The sequence below is a fragment of the Megalops cyprinoides genome, chromosome 12 (genome assembly GCF_013368585.1).
Source record: "Megalops cyprinoides isolate fMegCyp1 chromosome 12, fMegCyp1.pri, whole genome shotgun sequence".
Lineage (NCBI taxonomy): Eukaryota > Metazoa > Chordata > Actinopteri > Elopiformes > Megalopidae > Megalops > Megalops cyprinoides.
The window spans coordinates 23520373-23543537 of NC_050594.1; the positions used below are offsets into that span (position 1 = coordinate 23520373).

Here is a 23165-nt window from a genome sequence, read left to right on the forward strand (position 1 = left end):
CTATTATATTTTAATCAGCATCCAGGTACTTGGCCTGAACAAGTAACATGCAGATCAGCTTTTGACTCTGCAGAGGATCCCTCGATGCATGACCTAATTATATTTCTCCTTTCCCTTCATCCTCCTATTGATGCCTGTTGTAGTTTCTATCATCTGACATGGCCCTGGTAACCAATGTGTTAGCTGCTGGAGATATAATCTGCTATTAACCCCTCTTAACCACAGCATTTCTTTATACACCTGTAAAATGTCAGTGGGTATGGAACTGCAACATACAGAACTAAACACTGAATCATTTTAATTGTGATGTTTTGATTCCATATGCATTTTGTGTGGTATGATAAAATGGTCAACTAATGAGACATGGAAAAAAGCCTCTGTTCTAGTTTAGAGTTTAGGATAAAATGTGGGAAAATGTGATTCAAACAGCTTAAACATAAAAAGGAACCCTAAGTACATAACTTAATGACACTGAAGATCATTCAGGATGTGATTTTGGTCCATAAGTGATCACTATTTTTGTTCATATTACACAATTTCCACCACTAATGTGCATCACACAAAATTATCCCTTCAGTGTAAACAGAATTTTGGGAACATTTCTTTATAAAGATCAGATAGATACACTACAAAGTATATTGTATTTTGACTTCTATTCAAATTATTAGTGACATTATAGCTCTCATTAGGCAAGGAAAACAACAGTATCCAATACCTGATGACCAAACCAATGCACAATGTGTTCTTAGTTTGTAATCTGTATCAGTGTTGTGGCATCTGACATGAGGACTGTCCTCCCTGCCAGATCATTCTCAGTTTAAGTGAGATGGTAACTCTGCATCTCATCACTGCCTATGGAACATTGTAGCTGTCAGTTAGCCAAGCAATTTTGTTCTATTCTTCTCACCTACTGAACCTGTTTCTTAAAATATTTTGTGGTTTTCTGAGTAGTTGGGTGATGAAATAATAGGGCTCATGAAACCGTCATAATAGCCATAACAGCATAATATCATAGTAAAAAAAATGGTGATGTAGTCTGCTATGGACCTATCGTGACATTCTGTGTTAGCACAGGGAAGGTGTGGAATGGACGAGAGCATCCCAGTTAAATACTGTTTCAGGACTGCACAGCAATATGCATGGGCATCAGTTTGTTTTGAAAAGTGCTGGGGACAACGACGGGTTCAACTAAAGGCTTTCAAAAAGTGGTGGGGACGAAATGGGCCATCACAAAAAGTGGTGGGGACATGTCCCCGGCGTCCCCGGCGTCCCCGGCGTCCCCAGCGTAAATGACACCTACGGCAATATGTTTACATTAAACATAAAAAATGCAACTAAATTATTCCAGTCATATTAAATTTTAAAACACTGTAGTGATTAATATGACACTTCCCAGCCCACCAGCATAATAGGTGATGAGACAGGCAGTGCTGTATATTTGGATAATAAGATCTCAAGTAATAAAAATGACCCATGTTTTGGGTTGACCTCAAAAGAGTGAGGAGTGTGGAGTGAGATCCCAACCAGGGTGCCATTACACATTTGTATGGAAGCTACTGGGAAGTCCAGTGTAAAATCAACTTGAACAATCACACTGAAGGTGTTCTTTCTGTGTTCCTTCCTGAACACTACAGTCAAATCAGCAGATAAGCTTCAACTGTCTTTATTCAAAAATGGAAGAAAAAAAAAGAACAACTGGAATACAGAATTAATGTCACTTTGGGGTTAACACCAAACATAATACTCTTTGCATTACATTATTCATTTTCTGATGCCCTTATCTGGGGAAAATTACATAGCTAACATTTATATATTTTGACATTTACAGGTGAATATCTATTAAAGCATTCCTGACTATGTTCCTGGTTCAGGGATATTACAGCTGTACCCAACCTAACTTACAGCCTCCTGTTAATAAATACAGTTCCTTAGCTTTAATAAATCCAGTTCCTTCTACTAGCCATGTTAAGTCTACCTGTTGAGTTTTACAAAGATTTGATTGCTGCTACACAAACTCACTGTCTATGGAGTCAACCCAAGATTAGATTTGCCTTGTATCTGACAATACAAAAATTTGAAATCCAGCAATAGATTCAGGCAGGAGCTGCTTAAACGTTTCGTTGGGCCACAACAGTGGTACACTTGGTCACACTGAAAGCAGAGATGTTTTTAAATATATTATGCTGTGTTTTATAATTTATATGGTCCACAAAGTCACAGAAAAGGCAATGGGCAACAGACTCTCGTGCAACGCTGAGATGTAAACTACAAGTACCAGAAAACACCCGCAAGACGTCCGACGTCCCGCCTCTCTAATTTTTAACCAATGGGGTGTAAGATCGCTAAGGCGGTTGAGCATCGTGTTCTGGACAGTGCGGGAAGTTTGGAGTGGGGTATTAGTCAAATTAATAATACAGAAGGGACACATTTACCTCTGAGACACATCGAGTAAAGGTAAGATCAGAATCGCAGAGAAAGCGTCCAGTATTTATGTGGAAACATTACAATGGCATCAAACATGGAAGCCGGCTAGCTATTGAGCTCTAGGCCACCCCCACAGAGGTGAACTTGCTAGCAAGCTATCTAACGTTAGCTAACGCAACTGAAACTTTCATTCAAAGTTAGTTATCAGGCTAGCCGTCTTGTTAATTGTAATCGATTCACAGCTGAAGCTATCTTGCGGCACAGTTAAACTAGGTAGTTAGCTAGCTGCGTAGCTAACTTGCAAGCTGTCGCAACACACAACTTAGCTGGTGTCTGAAATGATGAAATGTCTTGCTGGTTAATTAAACTAACGTTAGCCATCTATCCATCAAGAACGCAGGCGGTCCTTCTGTGGTGAAAATGCGTGACTGGCTAGCTAACGTTAGCCAGCTAGAAAGTGAAACTGAGTTAGCTAGCTTGCTAGGGAATCTGTGTTGTAGCTTGTCAATACAAATTATAAATTAACCAGATTTGGTCAGCAATTAATGACATTTCTGCTACAAGGCTTGCACAGTAAGCCCCCTGAATCAGCAAAGACCTTTTTCCGTTCTTGTTTGTTGTATATAATTATTACCAATAGTTAGATAGCTGTCTACTCTAACTAGCTAGCTTACGTTACCTGGTTAACGTCAAAGCAACAGCTTGAGGGCAAGTGCATCACTACGCAGCTTGATAGACATTGGTTATAGTCTGTCAAGTTATTTAGGTGAAATGTCTTATACCGACATATTGTTCTATCTGAAAACACCATCCATGTCGTGTGTCAATTTAACAGGCCTAGAATATAGAAAAAAAAAAAAACATGCGGTGATATGGCATAGTAGACATGAACTGTGGGCTTTTAGCTAGGTGACTGGCTGGCCCGGTGGCAGTTAGTAATGATAAAGTTATGCTGCAGGTTTTGTTTCTGTTTCTTATACTGTATAGATGCCCCCTAAACGCACTGCAGCTGGGAAGGGAAAAGGGCCAGCAAAGAGGAAACTGGCAGAGGAATTTCCTGCAGGGGAGGTCCTGACTGACACTGCAAAGAAACGCTGGAAACTAGGACAGCCCATTGGCCAAGGTGGCTTTGGGGTGCTGTATTTGGGTAAGTGCCCTTTGCTAGATTAGTATTAACCAAGTTTTTCCTGTTTAACTGTACTGATTTTTTGTTACGTTTGTAATGTAAACTATTATATTGTAACTTGAAGTATTTCCGATCTGTTGACATTCTGATTGCAAGTAGAGATGCTAGCTGGTGGTAAAAATAGAAGTAAAGGAATATAGAAGTAAAGCTTATAGGGCAGGATACTAGTGGTTAAGTTTGTGTGTGTGTGTGTGTGTGTGTGTGTGTTTGTGTGTGTGTGTGAGAGTGTTGTTTATTTGGAGGGTAGTTCTTAGCAGATTGTGTGTGGACTATAGAATAATTTTTAAAAACTGCAGTGGTCAAGCATGGGTGTACCAATTCAGGCACTTTTTTGCAAGCACCACTTTAACTGTACCTAAAATTGATAATAAAGATGGTTATTTCTTTGTATTAGTGGCAGAAGCTCTTGAACTGAGAACTTTGCGCAATTTCAGCTGTACAGTCATGTCAATTTGTCACTTCACTCAAATCTTTTATGAGGGGAAGTTAATTATGGGAAAAAAAATGAATGTACCAATGCATTATGTTGTATACCTCCCTTCCACACACTAAGATGAGTAAAAGTTAAAAATATTAAGTTAGGATTTTGTAACTGAATCCCATTTTAGGATTACATGAATATACAGAATGAATCATCAAAATCTCACACCATGACATGTCAGGACAGGTGTATGCAAATCTATATTACAATATGTCCTGAATTGAGTGAAAACGAATCATACAGGTAACTGCCATAAGAAAGGAAACACTTGAGCAAGTGAAGGATACAAAGTATATTGAAAGCAGGAGCTTCCACGCAGGTGTGGGTCCTGACTTAATTAAGCAGTTAATATCCCATTATGTTTAGGGTCATTTATACTAAAGCTGTGCAGGCCTAGCTGCCCATTACTTTGGCTCCCATGGCTAAAAGAAGACCGTGACTGTGAGGGGGTGGTTACTGGGGCATGTTTGGAAGGGGCTTTAGCGATTGACTGCTCAACCTGATGTTTCACGAGGAACAGTGGCTAAGGTAATGCTGTCGTGGAAGTCTGAGTGGAAGACATCATCTGCTAGGGGCAACAGTGGTTGAAGGCGCATACTCTTCAACCGTGATGTCCATGCATTGGTTTGAGACTGAAGGCATAACAGTCGGGTAAATCTGAATCAAATGTCTGCAAATATCAATCTAGGGCGGGAGCAGGCAGCTTTATCAAGAACAGTCTGTAGAGGACTTCACAGAAAGGGATGATATGGTCAGATTGCAGTGCATAAACCCATTATTATACCTAAAAAACACATGTTTGCAAGTGAGGTGGTGCAAAGAACATAAGTAGTGGTCTGCTGAGTGGAAAAACATATGGTCAGATGAGTCATCCTTCTCCCTGTTCTCAACAAGCAGACAAGTGGATATGCGGCGCAATCCAAAACAAACCCACAGGCCGGAGTGCTTGTTTTCTCACGGTGAAGGGGTCTGGCAGTTCAGCTATAGTGTGGGGTGCAGTCTCTTGGCATGGTTTAGGTCTACTCAGCCCCCATAGAGGGCAAGGTAAATGGCAATAAATACAAAGCCATTCTGAGTGATCACCCTCATCCTATGGCAGGGTCCGAAATGAACACTGCCAGCCAATGTGGCTGTATTTTCTCTTTGGCAGGTTAAGGCCTCAGGGTCACTAGCCACTTTAGTGGGTCCTTCTGTACATAGATAAATGTAAATGTACTGTAATGTAAATTATCACAGCCTACTGTATTAGCACAGAACCCTTTTTTGTTACGTTGAACTGTAGGCTGAGTTCCCACCTTGTGCTGGTCATCTCTGTACAGTCTCTTGTGTGATCACAAGCTATGTGTGACAGAAGATTCAGCTAGATTCTACAATTAACTGACTTATTTCGGTCTGAGATGTAGTTGCCTTTACTGTGCCTGTCACATTGCATATTTTGATAGCTGGCTCTACTGTCAGTTTAAAAAGTGGAAGGACATTCTGGGTGTCTGGCCTCCTAAGAAGCCTAAAGCTAATGAGCAGCAGCCTGATGAGGAGCAACATGACAAGGACAGCAAACAAGCGTAGGTTTCTTGAGAACTGTACTTAGTATGTGAGCAGTACTCAGGTAATGCATGCCTAGTCAGCTGGAGAAGTAGCTAGTAGTTACTGTGTTTTAGTTGTTAGCTTTAGCTGTAATGTTATCCTGCTTGCTAGCGAGGTAGCTAGCTAAACTCTTTTAGCAATAGTTAATAATATATGATGTTGCTAATGTTACCATACATACATTTGCATCTCAGGATCCAGTTAAAATGTTGCTTGGTTTGGTCTATAACACTTTGCTTCTGATGAATTTATTTTTAATTTCTTGCAGTTTGTTAATTAAGAGAACGCTTTAGGAGTTTCAGCTTGTCCAGACAATAGCTGGGTTACTATAACTACCACATAAAGAAGGGTTACTGCAAATTATCAATGAGTTCAACTCAAAATTGACAATAATAGAATAACTTAATCTTTGTAGAGTGGGTAAAGAGAAAGGCATGTCACTGGAACACTTACAAGAATGAAAACATTGATCATTGAGGAAGATAAATGTCAGTTCGAGAATATGTGAATCTCATGTAGAGTTGATCCACAATAATACCCAAGCTTGTTCATAAATCTGTAGTTTTCTTTAATTTACTGTTTAATGATACGTTTTTTAACAAAGAAGTTCAAATAGAAGTGTGTTGAATTAAGTGTTATTACCTGGACTGTGAATATGAATTTAAGGTAAACTGAAATAATAGTTACAGTGTTGCACACCGGCTCTGTACAATTCTAGGTTTTTATGCAATAAATTATTTTCAATTATGAAAAATCCAATTGATTGGTGATTTTTTTCATCTACCAGCCACCCTGGCTTGTAGACAGGGCACAGGAGGTCACTGAAATAGTCTGATAAGCATGAAAATGATATAAACAATATGCCATCTCAGTCCAGTTGAACACTTATTGGAGATTCTGGAGTGGTGCCTAAGCATTTTCCACTACCATCAACAAAACACTGTGCTAGAATTTTACATGAAAGAATGCAGTGGCATTCCTACAGCAGAGTTAGTGACACTATGCATTGAAGCTGATCTGGTGGCCCGGCTTCCTATTAAGACAGTTTATGTTGGTGTTTCTTTTATTTTGACAGTTGCCTGTACATTTAAAATATACTGTACTAATTGTACAAATTTGTACTTTGGTCACAATGTCATTACTTCCTTATGAACACTACTGACACTTGAGTAGCCAGCCTACAAAGCCATATCCTTGCATACACAAAGGAAGTCCTTTTACTCATGCTAGAAGCAAACTGGTAAGATGTATTATTTATTTTTTTTTTATTTTATTTATTCTTTAGCAAATGAAGATTCCTCTAAACCAGTACAAGATGATGCCCCATATGTCATCAAAGTGGTAAGAACACTGCTCTACCCCTGTGTCTAACAATTATTCTAGTTATTTTTATGATTAGATTTGTGAATTAAACAATATAAATTGCCTTTCTGAAATAACACACAAATCTGACCATTTTTGAGCCAATAGTATTTGTGGTGCTCCATCTGTTGAATCTTGTGACATGAATTGTATTTTTTTTCCTCAACCCACTCCTTTTTGTATAGGAGCCAAGTGACAATGGACCTCTCTTTTCTGAGCTGAAGTTTTACATGAGAGCTGCCAAACCTGATTTAAGTATGTAATTCTGACTTTAACTGTCTTTGACTGTCAATAACACTGGAACAAACAAAGAAAACCACTCTTAAGGAATTAATTAATAATAATAATAATAATGCACTTCCCCACATGGACTTTAACAGAAGAACTTTTGTGGCTGCGGTGGCCCTGGGGCCATGGCTTTCCGTGGCTTCCCACTTAATATAATCCAATCTAAGTTGATCTCCCTTGACAATAAACTGTTGTATCACCAGTGAATGATCATATTTTATTCATTAGGATTTCATGTTGTTGGTAAATATTTGTACCTGCAGCAGTTCACAGCTGTCTCCATGGAATTTTATTATTTTTACATTAAAGCTCAAGTTTTATGAGAATTGTGTACCGTAAATTAAATGGTTGTCATCCCTTGATTGTTCTATGCATTAGTTTAACCCTATAAAATGATAATTCTCACCACTTTGTTGTATTACTTGGTGTTATTATTGAGAATCTTTGCCTTCTGTGGTGTATGTAGCTACTTTACTCTTTTGTTTCAGTTCAGAGCTGGATAAAGTCTCACAAGTTGAAGTATTTAGGAGTGCCAATGTACTGGGGGTCAGGACTTCATGAGAAAGCAGGAAAAAGGTGAGTTTTAGTGTTTCTGATGTCATAATTACCAGTAATGCCTTTCTCAAAAGTTTGACACCCATTTACCTCTGTTTTCAGGTATAGATTCATGGTCATGGACCGATTTGGAACAGACCTGCAGAAAATATTTGAGGAAAATGGCAAAAGATTTCCTCGAAAACTCGTTCTGCAGCTCGGCCTGAGGCTTGTGAGTTCAGTCATATAGACCATTGCTATCTCAGAAAACCTCCCAACTTGCTGTTTAATTGCATATATTTAATGCTGCAACACAATTAAAATGGCACATACTAACACACAAACTGTTTACTGTTTATCTTTTGCATCTCACGCATTTGGAGTTTTGGAATCTGAGGTGAGCTTTTCCTCTTCTTTCTAGCTTGACATTCTGGAGTACATCCATGGACATGAGTACGTGCATGCTGACATCAAAGCCTCAAATCTTCTCCTTTCTTACAAGACTCCCAATCAGGTCAGTGTCCTGTCATGGAGCATACTGCAGGTCATGTTGTAGGGTTTTATGTAAAATGTCTGAACACTCTTCTGTGATGTGCATATATGTGTATGTGTATGTATGTGTATGTGTATGTATGTATACAGTATATCTAAAATATGAATCAGAGTGCAATGCCCTTAATGTCACATTTTAGTACAAAGTGTCCTGATTGGCTTCAGTTTTGAAATATCACCAGGAAATCCCTTTAATACTACTCTATGTCACTATCAGAGGAGTGAATCATAACTTTTTTGGTGTTCAGATGACAAAATAATTTTTTTGCCCTGTGCCAATTGAGATGGACTTTCCTCAGAAATATAGCTTGCCAGCTGCATACAGTGCCGAACATATCCAACTTCTGTAATGAGTTCCATCAAGTTGATTAGATGTGAAATGGTAGCAAGCCAGGTGAATCCTTTTTGCGAAGAGGCTAATTGTATTGTTAATTGTAGCAAGTTGGTAAAAACTCACATTAGCTACTTATGTAGTTACCAAATAGCTACTCAAAAGATAAATATTTTCATATTTTTATTCTACCAGATCTTTCAAAGTTAACCTGAGGAACTATACTACCATTTGGTCAATCTTGTTAACAGCAGTGATGTGGCTAATAAATTCAATTTTTTCCCATACACACCCATCCTAACATGTCTTACTTTATTTGTTGAAACTGAAACATCCTTTCTGGGGATGGTACTGGCCCTTGGCATCAGCTTTGGCTACATCACCACCCCCAGCTGTGAATATAGATTGAGAGAATGCATGGAATGGCATGGTTAAATACCTATAGTGCTGACACTACTTATTTGAATTCAGTGAAATAGCATTGAACAATGTTCTGCAATCCTCTTTAACCTGTTTGGGAAAAATGACAAGTTTAAATAGCTCCAGACAACAGTTTTAAATAAATAAGTTTGGGGTGAGGAAATTGTTCAAGTTAGGGGATTCATAATGTATCAGTGGCGTATTATAAACTATTTTTAAAATATAATTTAGAAACCGGCTTTGTGATCTTAGTACAGTGAGTCATTGTTCTGTCTTTGAGTTACTTCTCAGGCAGTGTTGTATGCTGAGAATATGTATATGTTAACTTGATCACATTTACACTGTCCTCCATTTTTTTTTTCATATCCCAGACTGAATAGGAACAAAAATTTTTATTGGATCATTTTTCACCTTATTTGTTAATATTATAGTTGAATCTTAATGGTATTGCACAGAGAAAATTCAGATTGTTAACAATAATGCATTTTAATCCAGTGATCTAGAAATAATGTGAATGCTGTACATTTATATGTTGAATGCTTTTCAGTGTATTTGCATGCATGTATTTATTTGTCTTATCTGCAAACCCAGGTTTACTTAGTAGATTATGGACTGGCCTATAGGTACTCACCAGAAGGTGTACAGAAGGAATACAAAGAGGACCCAAAGAGATGTCATGATGGTACCATTGAGTTCACCAGTATCGATGCACACAAAGGAGTGTGTAAGTAGTCCGTTATCAAGAAGTTACTGTACTGTACTGTAAGTACAACAGTCACCACCGATTGCAGCATCATTGACAGGGTGTTCTTGGAGAAAGCCTAGGGTGCGAGTTTGGGAATAGCAGATTAATACAGAAACAAACGAGTGTGCTTGTGCAAGTGTGTGTGTGTGTGTGTGTGTGTGTGTACCTATCCTGCAAATAATCTTTGTTTTGTGAATTTTGATTTTAAATAATTTTGTACAGTATATGGCTGTACCTAATATTTTGTTGCACTAGATGGAAATAGGTAATTTTTAGGTAATTCTATGATAATTCTATGATATAAGGACCATAGAATTACCTAAAAAAACATGTAAGAAAAAGAAATACGTTTCAACTAAATGACAAACGTGGGACTATAGGGCAAATTTTCTCATCTATTTAAAACCGGATTACTGTGAAATCATACATAGTTTTATTTGACATGCACTATAATAATGGGTTTGTTTTCCTGAGTGTTTCTTACAGATTTTGCTTGTGGCACATGAAGTGTCATGACTGTGTTTTATTGTACATTGTCCCTGGTATAGAGATTAAAAGGTTGTAGATGGGCCATCAGACATGTAGACTGGCAGAGGAAAACATGCTTTGAGTAGCATTCATTTTTTTCTGGTGATATGAAGGCAAAACAATTATTTTGATGATATTAGGGACATGGTGATGTCTAAGAGAAAAAAGAGCTTCAGTATCACAAACCTTACCTCCTGTTGTTAATGAGGCACACAGTATCATGAGACATTACCTGTGGAATTTGTCAGGACCAGCTTGTTGTGTTTTTCCTAGCTCCTTCCAGAAGAGGAGACCTGGAGATCCTGGGTTACTGTATGGTCCAGTGGCTCTGTGGGCGTCTTCCCTGGGAGGACAAGCTCCAAGACCCCCTCTATGTCAGAGATTCAAAAATCACGTAAGCATCACGTTTCCGCTTGTTTTTCATTCAACGTTAGTGACATAAACCATCAGCTTAGCAGGATTCCAATACATTTATTGATAGATTGGCTTCCTTATGAAATGAGGGGAGACTATACCAGTCAATTGACAGAGTCTGACACAGTTCAGTCCATCTTGATTCAACAGAATATTACTTCAGTGCGTAAATTCAGTTTGAGAAATATTGTCAGCAGTCTCAGTGAAAAGTTTATTACACAATTAAACAAATAAACTACCTTGCTTTCCTTGCTGCGAACTGGAAAGAAAGAGCATTAATGTTGAAGGAACCAGTGTCAATTTTAGCTGAAATCATACCAAAATGTGTGAAAATGTAAATGAATTAATTGGTCCAAAACAGCCACCTGAAGATTCTTTGAGGGCTTGTTGAAATGATGTCATCAGGTTCTCTTCCTCAGATGATTTAGTTGATTTCTATTACATGCCATATAAAATGGAAGGTGGTTTGAAAAGAAAAACATGAAAAGTGGCGTGTTTTGAGGTTTAGTGCCCTTTTGTAACTGCAGGATTTTGAATTTGGCATTTGACCTTTTTCCAGGTGCAGAGACAACATCTCAGGATTCATGTTGAAGTGTTTCTCCTCAGGAAATAAGCCAGGTGAGACAAAGACAGTTTAAGTGATTGGAAGAGTTACATTCACACAAGTTACTGAAACATTGCTGTTTGAAATAGTCAGTATTTGCTTGAACACAGACAATATGACAAGGGTTGCAGTTTCATTTTGGGGGATGGACAGCAATTCAGTTGAGACTAGATTAATCAAATAAATCATAATGCTTTTGGTATCGTCCTGTGAGACTGTTGTTCACTATTCCACGGGCACACAGCGGTCCTTGAAAACACCTGTGATTTCAGAAATGCTACCCAGTCTGTTTACAATCCAAGTGGTAATTGAACTGAAGCACTTCCTGATCCGCCTCACAAACAGCGTGGAGAGCCCTTTCTCTCTGTAATGAGCACAAACCTGTTGATTCACAGATAATGAGAGCTAATTCATTAGCACTATGCTAATTTTCCACCAAACTTTTCACTTTAACTTTTTGAGAGACTGACAGTTTGAGGTAGGTTCATTTGTTTAAAAGAAAGAGGGGAAAAAACATTAGGTCATTTTGTTTCAGAATAATAATAAGTTTGGAAAGCAGTGTGTTTTTTTTTTTTGTTGTTGTTTTAAAAGTCTCAAACAAAACTTGATTGGTTCATGCTTTAATGGCTGTTCTTTCATCATAATAAATGTGATTAACTGGAGAGCCACATTATTTTTCTTAATGCACTCTAATTGCCACAGATCATTCTAAAGCTGTACCCCTGTACCCCTTTGATGGACTTTAGGACATAGTATTCCGTGTTTAACTTTGAAAAAAATCACAGCAGTCAGAGAGCAAACTCCAGAGTCAAACATTTGAAAGACTGTTGATATCATGGCAATTTTTAAGTTCCCTGGCAGCAGTGCAACAGAAGAAAGTATTTCTCTTCAGGCTGTTGTCTTATGCAAACATTGGGCATCATGGCAATACATTAATGCAAGATGGCACTGTTATTTTGGCCATCACAACTAATTCTGTTTAGTGTGACTATTTCAGTGCCTTAATTGTAAACACGCATTATAAAGTAGCGACGCAGAAAGAGCTGTGAGCTATGTGCAATGAATTTCGCCGAGGAGTGTCATCCTTTCCGCTTAACTTCTCAAATGTGTCTGCTTCAATGAGGTTTAACTACTTTTGCAAGGTTTGAAAAGTCTCACTGTTTAATGATTCTGGTTTAATATCTTTGTTAAACCACCTTTCAGTAATAAACCTTTATTGTCTAAATTCCAGATGAAATGGTGAAGTTCATGGAGGAGGTGAAATTGTTAGGCTACACGGACAAGCCTAACTATCAGAAGCTGCGCAACATCCTGCAGGCAGGACTTAAGTCTATCGGTGTCTCAGACGATGACAAGCTGGACTTCTCTGTGCCAGTCAATGGTGCTGCAGCGTCCTCAGTTAAGGTCAGTGAACCTCATACCAGAAAAAACAAAATCTCTGTATTCAAGGCAGAGGACTGCTTGGGTATGAATTTTAAGACTGAAACTCATCCAGGCCCATTTTATGCCTGATTATACCTGAGATATTTATGTGTAAGAAGTAATACGTCTTTCAAATTTGTTTGGAAACACCAAATCCGGAATAACCACTGTTATTGAGATTCCATTTCTCATGAATGGTGGTACAATCTCAGTCTGTCCTTTCTTTAATGTTACTCTTTGGTTCAGCTTAGTGAGCTAACAATAACTTGAATGAAGTCAAATAAACTTCTAATCTGATGATTTATTCACCTGATTCGCTATGACACTCCCCAATAAGAACTTTTAGTTGATTGCATCAACATCCATTTTGCTAACTAGCTGTGCTGATAGCACTCAACTTGGATACCTGTGTCGCCCACCCAATTACATGTGTCGAAGAGGAAAGATGTGAACTTCAGAGTATAATAAATTATGACTATTCTAATTCATGATTTTATGATAACATCAAGTAATATAAAGTATTTTGACCTGAACCTGACCTGAGGCTGAACATTTAGACTTAAAATGGCCACCCAGTGCAACCTCTAACATGCCCTGGTATTAAAGAGTACCACATTTTAAAAAAGTGTATTGGAGAGAGGGTCCCTTTTAATGTTCAGCCTTTAAAATGAGCCCATTTATTTGTTTACCTGTTGAAAACCATGGGGGAGATAAACTGCCTCTACACTTTCCAGAACTACTTGAAATTGGTGCAAAACAGGCACACATGCTTCAGGTTGCATATACTGACCCAGTCTCTACAAATTCTCAGATGTTTTATCATAACAGGCTGTGTGTCAAATTGTTCTCCGGTCTGTTTGTCTTTGTGTGTTCCATAATTCATCCTCAAAGGTTGATGACAATTTATGAGTGGGATGTTTCATTTGAATTTCCCTGAAGGAACTTTGCAGGTCTTTGTGGAAATATAGCTTCTCCTGTCTCATGTGAGATTACAGTCACCATTCTTTCGGTCACTTAAATAGGATTTGCATAATGTTTTTCTATTGAAACAAATGTATATATTTAAGAGTTTGCCAGGTCACAGAAACCTCATCAAAACATATTTGCTGCTTGTAGTGTAGTAATTCTTTGGTGTACCTATCAATGTAGTGGAGGTTTTCCTGTTGTATGTATAAACATATAAAATGGATCTTGGGAAACCATTCAAATGATGTAAATTTTCTGGCAAGCATGTAATTACCCAACGTCTTTACAGTCTAAGCCTCATTCATTAAATATATGCAGCCAAATAGATAATACAATGAATATTAATGATCACATGTCATCTTGATAATGTGTTAAGTAGGCTATAAAGATAAATATCTAAAAGAATTTATGATATTGCAATTTATGTAGATACCTTTTATTAGTGGTATGAGCTTGTAGTGCTTAAGAAGTGTTTACTTGCTGAAAGTGTGTAATTTTAAAAAAAATTCCCTTTGATTCTCTGTCTTGGTATAATTTTCTTTCATTTTTTATCAAAACTTGCATAGCTTAGAACTTACTATAAACACTTAGGAATTCAGATGCTGTTCAAGCTGCATTCACTGATGTTTATATCTGTAGTGTGGACAACAAGGTTTTGTAGACAATTTGTCTATGGTTAAGTTTGAGTAATTAGCCTTCCCAGTGCATTTTAAACACAGATTTTGTTATCTAACTCTCAGTGCCTTCCAAGACAGGCTTTTCAGTTCAGTTCAGTGATGGTTGAAAAATTGATCAAATTAATCAAACCAGTCAGTTCTGCAATTCATAAATATATAATCTAAAATTAAAATAATGCTTTCCACTTAAATACAGAAATGATGATGAATATATAATAAATAAAATGAAATATCAGCCTCACACAGAAAAGTACATTACAGACATCAGGACAAATGGAAATTCTTTATATACCTGAAGAAAATTGTTTGAGGTAAATAAATGAATATTCGGTACCTCTTCAGTTAGCAGTGCATGCTGGAAATCCTTGTTAGAAGTTGCTTCAAGCCAAGAACAGTGGCTCTCATATTTAATTGTACTATTTTACAATCTTTTATCTTCTGGGGTTTTTGCACCCTCTTTTTCCTCTTAAAACAGTTTGTGAATGAGTGCATGAACTTTAAGGAAAATATGGGAAAATGTTGCACTGTTTGTTAAGAAAATGAAAGGACAAAATCTCCAGTTACAAGATGTTTCTGTTAGACCCTGTTATTGTTTTTATGGACTCTAAATCATTCCATTTTGCTAATGAGACCTTTACTACCTCCACATGGAGTATCATGTAACATCAGTCATTGGCTCATCATTTATCCGCAATGCTCACTAAGTATGCTGTGATCTTTGAGATGAAATGAAAGTATTCACACCGGTCATGTTAATTTATGAATATTTCCATTTTGCATCATCCAAGCCAGTAATGCAGTGGCTTTGAAAACCTCTTTGTAAAACATCTTCCTTCAACAAGCTCCATCAAAAATGTCAAAACTGTACCAAAACGACAACAGCTTCCTACACAAAACCTTGCAGTTTTTTTTTTCTTTCCTCCTCCTCCTCCTCAATATTTTATTCTTTTCCCCCCTTTTTTCCTCTTCTGCGACAGGTCTGAGTGTCTGTGTTTATTCCCTGCTAATGTATCACAAATTTGCTGACACGGTAACCTTGGAGTCGGCGCGGGCCGGCAATCAGCAAGCCGCGCTGCAGCAGGGAGGGACGGACTCGTCGCACTCCCACAATGCAGTTTGCATATGGAAGGTGCCACTGGGGAGCTGGCCTGTGCCAGCTGAGGGTTACCTGCCCACTGCAGTTATTGTATGTAATTATCGAGCCAATCTGTTCAGCTCAGCGGGGTCTGGATGGTAATCATGAGGCAGCAATTGGCGAAATGGAAGGGAGAAGAGAGGAGGGAAAAAAGAAGTAACCATGATAGTTCAAGTCAGAGAAGGGGGGGGGGGGTGTTCATTATATAGTCTAGGAGAGAAGGAAGGGGAGGGGGGAAGACCGAGAGAGGGTTTGATTGCTGTCATTAAGTGTATCTTCCTCGTCATCTCGTTGAGGTAGGATGATTTCATTGCCAGAATTATTCTCCATTCTGCTATTTCTACTGAAACAACAAATTACAGATCATAAAATTGATTAAAATTAAAATGGAGAAAGGCAGTGCTTTCATTTTCGTTTGTATGTTTAAATTGAAATCACAAGTTTGACCCACCAGCTTCAGTCTCTGTGTGGAAACCTACCTTAAAATTTGTGTTTGTAGTTCATTTTGGTTGCTTTTTTCCCAGTAGTAGGTATTCCTTTTTTTAAAAAGGCCCAAATAACGTCATTGACAAGGGAACACTTATGCAGAGTAATGGGACTTCACTGTGACGGAATGGGGTATAAATCCGACAGTGAAATAAGTGAAATTTGAATTTGGTGCCACGAATGACATGCAGTAAACAGAAATGATCTCCTTTCATATTTAACAGAACTCAGTAATACCTAGAACATATGTAATAATTTCATGATGCTCTTCCCTGGTTCTGTCTGAAGTGTGTTTTTGAGAGGTAATGTGGTCGGTCTTATTCCATGGCTTTCTTGCTGCCTCTTTGTTATGATTTCACAGGAAACTGCTGCAGGAACATCATTATGATCAGTGGTGATTTTGTTGTTAGCTGCCAGCAGTTCTCATAAGCTCAGTTAGTGAAACCTGATACCCTCTCAGATCCTTGCAGAAATGTTCCGGCTTGCCATAAACTTGAATCACATTTTGGTTGTGTTTGGTCTTCAACGACTGTCTGGCTGATTATTTATTTGTATGGTTCCATAGAAACCATGCTGCATTTTTTTCTGTCCTCCTTATAAATTCGGCCTGCTAAACCTAATGCTTGGTGAGATCCTTGCAAAAATATGACTTGACACAAAATGGAATTGGCTCGTACGTGCCTTCAAGAGCATTTAACATAGCTTGTAAGCACCTGACCCACTAAAAGCCATTGCACGATTTCAACAAGTCTCGCCCCCAGTGATGTGCTATGAATGAAGTCTGAGCTAAAAATTGCACTCTCCTCAAAAACCTGTGGCTGGAATACCTTAACTGAAACTGGAAGGAATGCAGTGTGTGAAAAGTCCATGCTTAGCTGTCTCTTGTTCTCATAGATGGCTAAACTGACACACCTGAGTCCACATATTCGTAAAGGTTTGATACCGTTACCTAATTATGAGAATATTCACATTGTTTTATTGTATTGAAGTTTCTGTAGGCAGAGCAGAGCTTGCATGTTTTGTGTGTGTGTAACATGAATTTTGAATGATGGGGTAGGCATTGTTTCAGAAATATGTTGTCGCCCCCCCCCCCCCCCCCCCCCCCAGAAAGAAGTATATTCATTAATGTAACTGAATTTCATTATTTTGCTAAATAATTAATGTATCCCACAAACACATGGTCAAATAGTTTCAATCCCAAGAAGCTCAACTGTGAGTTGTTTTGACTGTAAATTGCATCCATTCAGAAATTCAATTGGAGTCTTTGAGTAGTAATCCCTTTAAGCTCTAAAACAATGCAAGATTGCAGTACTGCAAATGTATAAGGCAAAGGTGTTAGTTGAACGTAATATTGCTGATTCAGCATTTAACAGCCAAGATATGAAGGTACAGAAGTTTCAAGTGTGGGGAAATGGCTGAAATTCATATGGTTCAAATCCAAATTGGCACTGAGTCCAAGACGAAAAAAAACTGACTGTCAAACTATTGAGCTCAATAACCAAAAACCCCCTCAGAGATTTCAATTACTCAGCAACTGCTTAAAAAACACAAGCTGGGGAATGTGTGTGTGTGTGTATGTGTATATGTGTGTGTGTGTGTGTGCGTGTGTGTGTGTGCGTGTGTGTGTGTGCGTGTGTGTGTGTGTGTGTGTGTGTGTGTGTGTGTGTGTGTGTGTGTGTGTGTGTGTGTGTGTGTGTGTGTGTGTGTGTGTGTGTGTGCGCGTGTGTGTGTGTGTGTGTTAGGCTTTATCATTTGGTCACATTTTAAACAGGCCTCATGATGCAGTGCATTGTTTTAGAACATTGGTTGTAGGATGCAGTAGTGTGGTGTAGTGGTAGTGGTAGGGAGCAGGGCTTGTAACCCAAAGGTTGCTGGCTCAGTTCCCCCTTGGGGCACATCTACTGTTACTTTGTGCAAGGTACCTACAAGTACAAGCCTAAGTACATATCCACCTCTATAAATGTATAACATGTAAAAGTGTAATCTATGTAAAGTCACTCTGGATAAGAGTGCCTACTATGTGTATGTGTGTGTGTATATATATATATATATATATATATATATATATATATGAGAGAGGGAGGGAGTGAGAGAATTACTTTGAGATATACTATTATATAGTATTGAAGTATCATATGGAATTGTATAATTCCATATGATACTCCTCTGTGCACCGTTCTTACTTCCTCACCAAGTCAATCTCTCGACCACCATCAGTGTTTGGACTATCTTTTAACACTGCTCAATTATGCTGTAAATCAAAATTGACAATCCAAAGTCAGTTAACTTACAGTAGACCTGTACAGGCCTGTTCTCTCCCAGATTGAAACAAGGGTGGGACTGGGTTGTGGTTTCAGAAAATGGAAATCAGTTTACCTGTGGCTAGCTGGTGCTGTAATAATGGCAGTGTTTTTTTTTGGGACTGTCTTATGCTGCTGGGGAGCCACACAATTGGAGTGCCACAAAATATTTTGCAGAAGGACTCATTGGTAAGGTTTGAGTGGTAGCAGAGTATGATCAGTGTTTAATGAGTTCTGGACGTCACCTCTCAGAAGCCTGTCTGTGAAACATTTTGTGGCGCTCTGTATCAGTGGCTCCAAAACTGTTGGTCATGGCCCACTAGTGTATTGTGAGAAGCAATAAGGTGGATCATGAGATGCATGTTATACTCCTTTCCATACATATTCATTTTAATCTAACTATGCAGAGTGTTATTTAGTGTACATGCTTTTAATCTGACAGATCTGATTAATCTAAGTAAGCAGAATGACACATCTCATGCTGAAACCCAAGTCTCAGTGTAAGATAAGGTGCAGGAATGAGCATACATATTATACTGCTCCTCTTTTCCTGAGTTGCTCCTGTTATGCAGGATTTGCTCCAGTAGTCCAGTAGCAAGATCTTGTGTGGGGCCATGCTCACCCCTGCACAGTTATATCCACATATACATTGGATAAAGGTAGAGATTAGTACTTTTTATTTTTTAAAAGAACTTAAGTAGGACATGAATTAGAATGGCAAGTATAACACTATTGCACTCAAACTATAAATCACTAACACTATTACACTATAACATGTCTCTTTTTACCATGAGAATGATAGCTAGCTAGAGACTTATCTGTTATACTTGCATGTTTTGATTTTTAGCCTAATCTACCTCAGGCTTTGCCCCTGCTGTTGCTGATGAAGTGGCCTGCATATAAATAACTTTAACAAACAAACCATAGTTCCGCCATTAACACACAAACGGTAGTCCAGCTTTAACACAGAAATGACTTGGATTAAAATCAGGCATTGCTGTTCTATCCAGTACTGTGTAATAATGGGAGGTTTATTAATTTAGTTACATAAATATATTGTTGCAGTGGCAGATTCTTTAACATAATGTGCCTTTAAAGTCAGTCTAAACTGGTCCATACATCCACGAGACAAGAACACAGCACGGCCAAGTTTGTATGTATAAATAACAATATAAATATAAATCACTTTATGATCAACAAGGGCTGATTAAACAGAGTTGTGTGTGCATTTTTTACAAGAACTAGCTGCCAGCAGCAATGTTATGTTAGTTTACTAACGTAATCATGCAAGTTTACTGGTTGCTCTCTCACCAGCGATCACATTTATATAGCTAAAAGGCTAGCAGTGCTGGTGAAAATGCAGGTTAATGTTGGCTCGTTACCTAGGTTAGTTGAATCAAATCTGCTATGAAGAAAACCCAGAACATTGTTTCTCGGGCATCCAGATCACATTCAGCAAGTCAGCTACAAGTAGCTTACAAATACACGTACATACACATGCAGACTGTTAGGATCTAGCTGAGTTGCCAGCCATCAAACTTGACAAATGCATTTTATATTTATCTTGAAGACTTTCATATATTTGCATATTTTATGTATTTTTATGTGTATTTTTGCTAGCAAAATCTTATCAAATCCAATTCATCCATTAGTCAACTAATCAACGATCAGAAATGTGCGTTATGGCCTGTTATTTTTTTGTTTTAAATGTAGATTTGTGATTGTAATACTGATATCTGTTATATTCTTATAACTACTACATATATTTAAAATACTGTCTCTGTGTAGTATTGCCTTTGATGATAAATTTTTGTATGGTATATTTAGTGTTGAACTGACAGTTTGTGTATGTGACATTTATTTCAGAAGACAGCAAAACGAAAGAAGGCAGATGTGAGAGTGGAGTCTGGAGATGAAACGGACAGTGCTCCTGCAAAGAAAAGTCGATCCCCAAAGAAAGGTGAGGCGTTTTTCATTGCTGAGAAAAATGCATGTTTCATGTTTCTCTCGAAATACTTGCCAGCATATTTGCGTCTATAACACTATGACACTCAAGGGCACTGTCGGGGCTTGAAGGTGGCTCAGTTGTCTTACTGTGGAAGTACACTCTTTAATTGATATCTCCACAGAACCGAAAGGAGTGAAGAAGAGTTCTCCAAAGAAGAAAAGTGTGGAAATGGGGACTCAGACCTCCCCGGGTCTGGCACTGAAAAGGGGCAGAGGCAGGCCTAAGAAGAATGCCTGAAAACACCACCATGTGCCACCTCTAGTTTCAGCTGCAATTTCTGTTCATTATTTTTTAAATTCTTTTTTTTTTTGTTGTTCTTTGCAATAGCCTTTCTGTAACATAATAAATAATATCTTTGGAATCATACGTACTTTTCTCTCCCATAACGGCTCATCTGGATGTGGGAAGAAGGCCGGTGGGGATTGCTTTGCGATGTAGAAATCTTTTTTCCCCCCCCACTTCTTGTCCCTCGCCATATCCTTTCCTTGTTGTTTTGCATGAAAGCAGTCATGAGCTCCAATTTCCACTTCTCTAGGAGAGGCAAGTTGGGCTTTGATGCCTGCACTGAAGCAGGCAGACATGTTGCAGGTGCCACTGAGCACGCACCAGGTCTGTGGCTTGTGTTGTATCTCCTCCAGTATTTGATCAAAAGCAGACAAAGAAGCGTTTGGGTCTGTCACATTTCACCCGAGCGTTCTCCCTGTCGGAATATCTGCTAAAGCAATTCAATCATTAAAACTCAAAAGAAATTGCTGCCACATTTTCCACAAATTGCAGTTTTACTGGTTTAGAGTCTTAGAATCTTTTTTTATTATTATTCTGATCATAACCAGTTCAAGATCAATAAATAGTGAGGAATGTTCCCAATCAGTGTCGTTTTTCTGCCACTATTAAAGCAGTAGACCCAAATTAGCAGAGATCAGTGATCTGAATTTGAAGTGTCAGACTCCAGTTTGTCTGCGTGTTTGACACTGCCGTGAACCGGGCTGACAGCTCGTGCCCAATTCCTCAGTGTTTCCAAATTCTGTCCGGGGGAAAATAATTAAAACTGATTTGCAGAACCTAAATTAACAGACGTAATTTGTGAAAGCATTACAAATTAGAACGGTTTGTCAAACTTTAACATGTAAATGTGACATGGGTGTATTCAGGGTCAAGATGAATAACATGCATAAATCTAAAGGGAGTGGGGGACTACGGCCATTTTGAAATGCTTTCATTTTGTAAAATGTTGATGTATATTCTTACAGGGTTGTCACACGAAAATTGTTCTTGCTTGTGTAGTAGATATAAGTATTGGTGGCATGTTCCTGTTTTGTACTTGTATCCCAACACTCTGTATTGTTCAGTAGATGGGCATTTTTAAATAAATACTTTCGATCTTCTTTTTTTTCCTCCCGTCCCATTACAGATCACAAATGTGATTCTGTTCTTGGAAACAGTGTCTCTTTAGCTCTTGTTAAGAACAGGTCTCCCAACAAGAACAGGGCTGTGGAAGATGTTTCTCTAAATATGTTTCTACACTCAAGCGGCAGGAGCCTATCAGCGACAGTGGAATGGATTGATACAGCAGTATTTAAGTGCATCTCAGTGTGTGCTTCCCTCCTTGGCCCTGACCTGGAGGCCCATAGTCATCACTCCTCAGTAGGGGGCAGTAGCACATAATGATTGCAGAGGGGGGACAGCACTTAAACACAACAGTGCCACCTGTTTCCTCGCGGCTTGCGCTGTGGCTCACAATTTGATGTGCCCGGTTGTGGCCATTGATTGACCTGCATTTTTATCTAGTGCTTGCTTTAACTTTCAGTCCCACTCCTGGGATTAGAAGTGGACCTGCAGTAACTGTGACTTTTCCCTCAGTGCTGTTGTAAGCTCTGTCCTCAGCTCTTCCATAGGAAGTGTAGGTGACAACCTCAAACTTGCACTGGTGTTTCTGGGCAGTAACGTGTTTTGAAACCAAGTTGGCATTTTAAACAAAGGAAGTGGCATAAGCAGTTATCAGTACTAAAATTGATAACAGCATGCAGTACCTCCCCCAAGTCCAGTGCAACTGAAGTGGAAGAACCTCTGTTGGTAATTGTTTGCTTCTGTGCTTGAAGGGTTATTATTTGCATGTGAGTGTACACTGCTATTGAACATCTGTCTATAGAAGATAAATCCCTGTGCATGTTGTATTGTAAGGGCTGTCTCTTGCCGTTACCTTGTTCATTTGCCCTTTGTGTACTCTGAAAGGGGGGGAATGATCCAACCGTTCAGATGCTAAATCTTACAGGTTTGAACTCAGCCAGGCAAGCTAAAATACACTCTAGGGAATTTAGGGATATATATTTTCTTTCCTTCCAGTAGTAAAGGGTGGTAAAGGGAAAATTGCTGAAATGATCTTAAATAACTCATGTACAGGGTTTCACACTCCTGTGTATATGATAGATGCATTATAATTATATGAATATTTATATATTGTTTTTTGCACATTGTGAAAAATGCATGTATTAATTGTATTACCATTTTATTTAAAACCACATCTGTGAAAGGTGTTTTGGTGATCATGTTCCACCACACTTGAAATTTAATCAGAATCATGAACTCAAGTCAGGTCTAGGATCAGTTAGCAGGTGTGTCTAAGTAATTGATTTAAAACAATATAAAGGGAATGTCTAAGAAATTAATTATTTAATAGTTGAATATCCGGTGCATGTAAAGGGGAAAGACAAAGTTGTC

General features: G+C 38.4%; 1 protein-coding gene across 1 annotated transcript; it reads left to right on the plus strand.

The window, feature by feature from the left end:
- Nucleotides 1-2345: 2345 nt before the first annotated feature.
- vrk1 (VRK serine/threonine kinase 1) lies at nucleotides 2346-21798 on the plus strand. Its single transcript, XM_036542578.1, has 13 exons — nucleotides 2346-2454; nucleotides 3412-3571; nucleotides 6961-7016; nucleotides 7223-7292; nucleotides 7814-7901; nucleotides 7983-8091; nucleotides 8281-8373; nucleotides 9754-9886; nucleotides 10709-10829; nucleotides 11409-11467; nucleotides 12685-12857; nucleotides 20306-20399; nucleotides 20569-21798. Exons 2-13 carry the CDS (start codon nucleotides 3412-3414, stop codon nucleotides 20682-20684), a joined length of 1272 nt encoding a protein of 423 aa, XP_036398471.1. The 5' UTR covers nucleotides 2346-2454; the 3' UTR covers nucleotides 20685-21798.
- Nucleotides 21799-23165: the final 1367 nt, after the last annotated feature.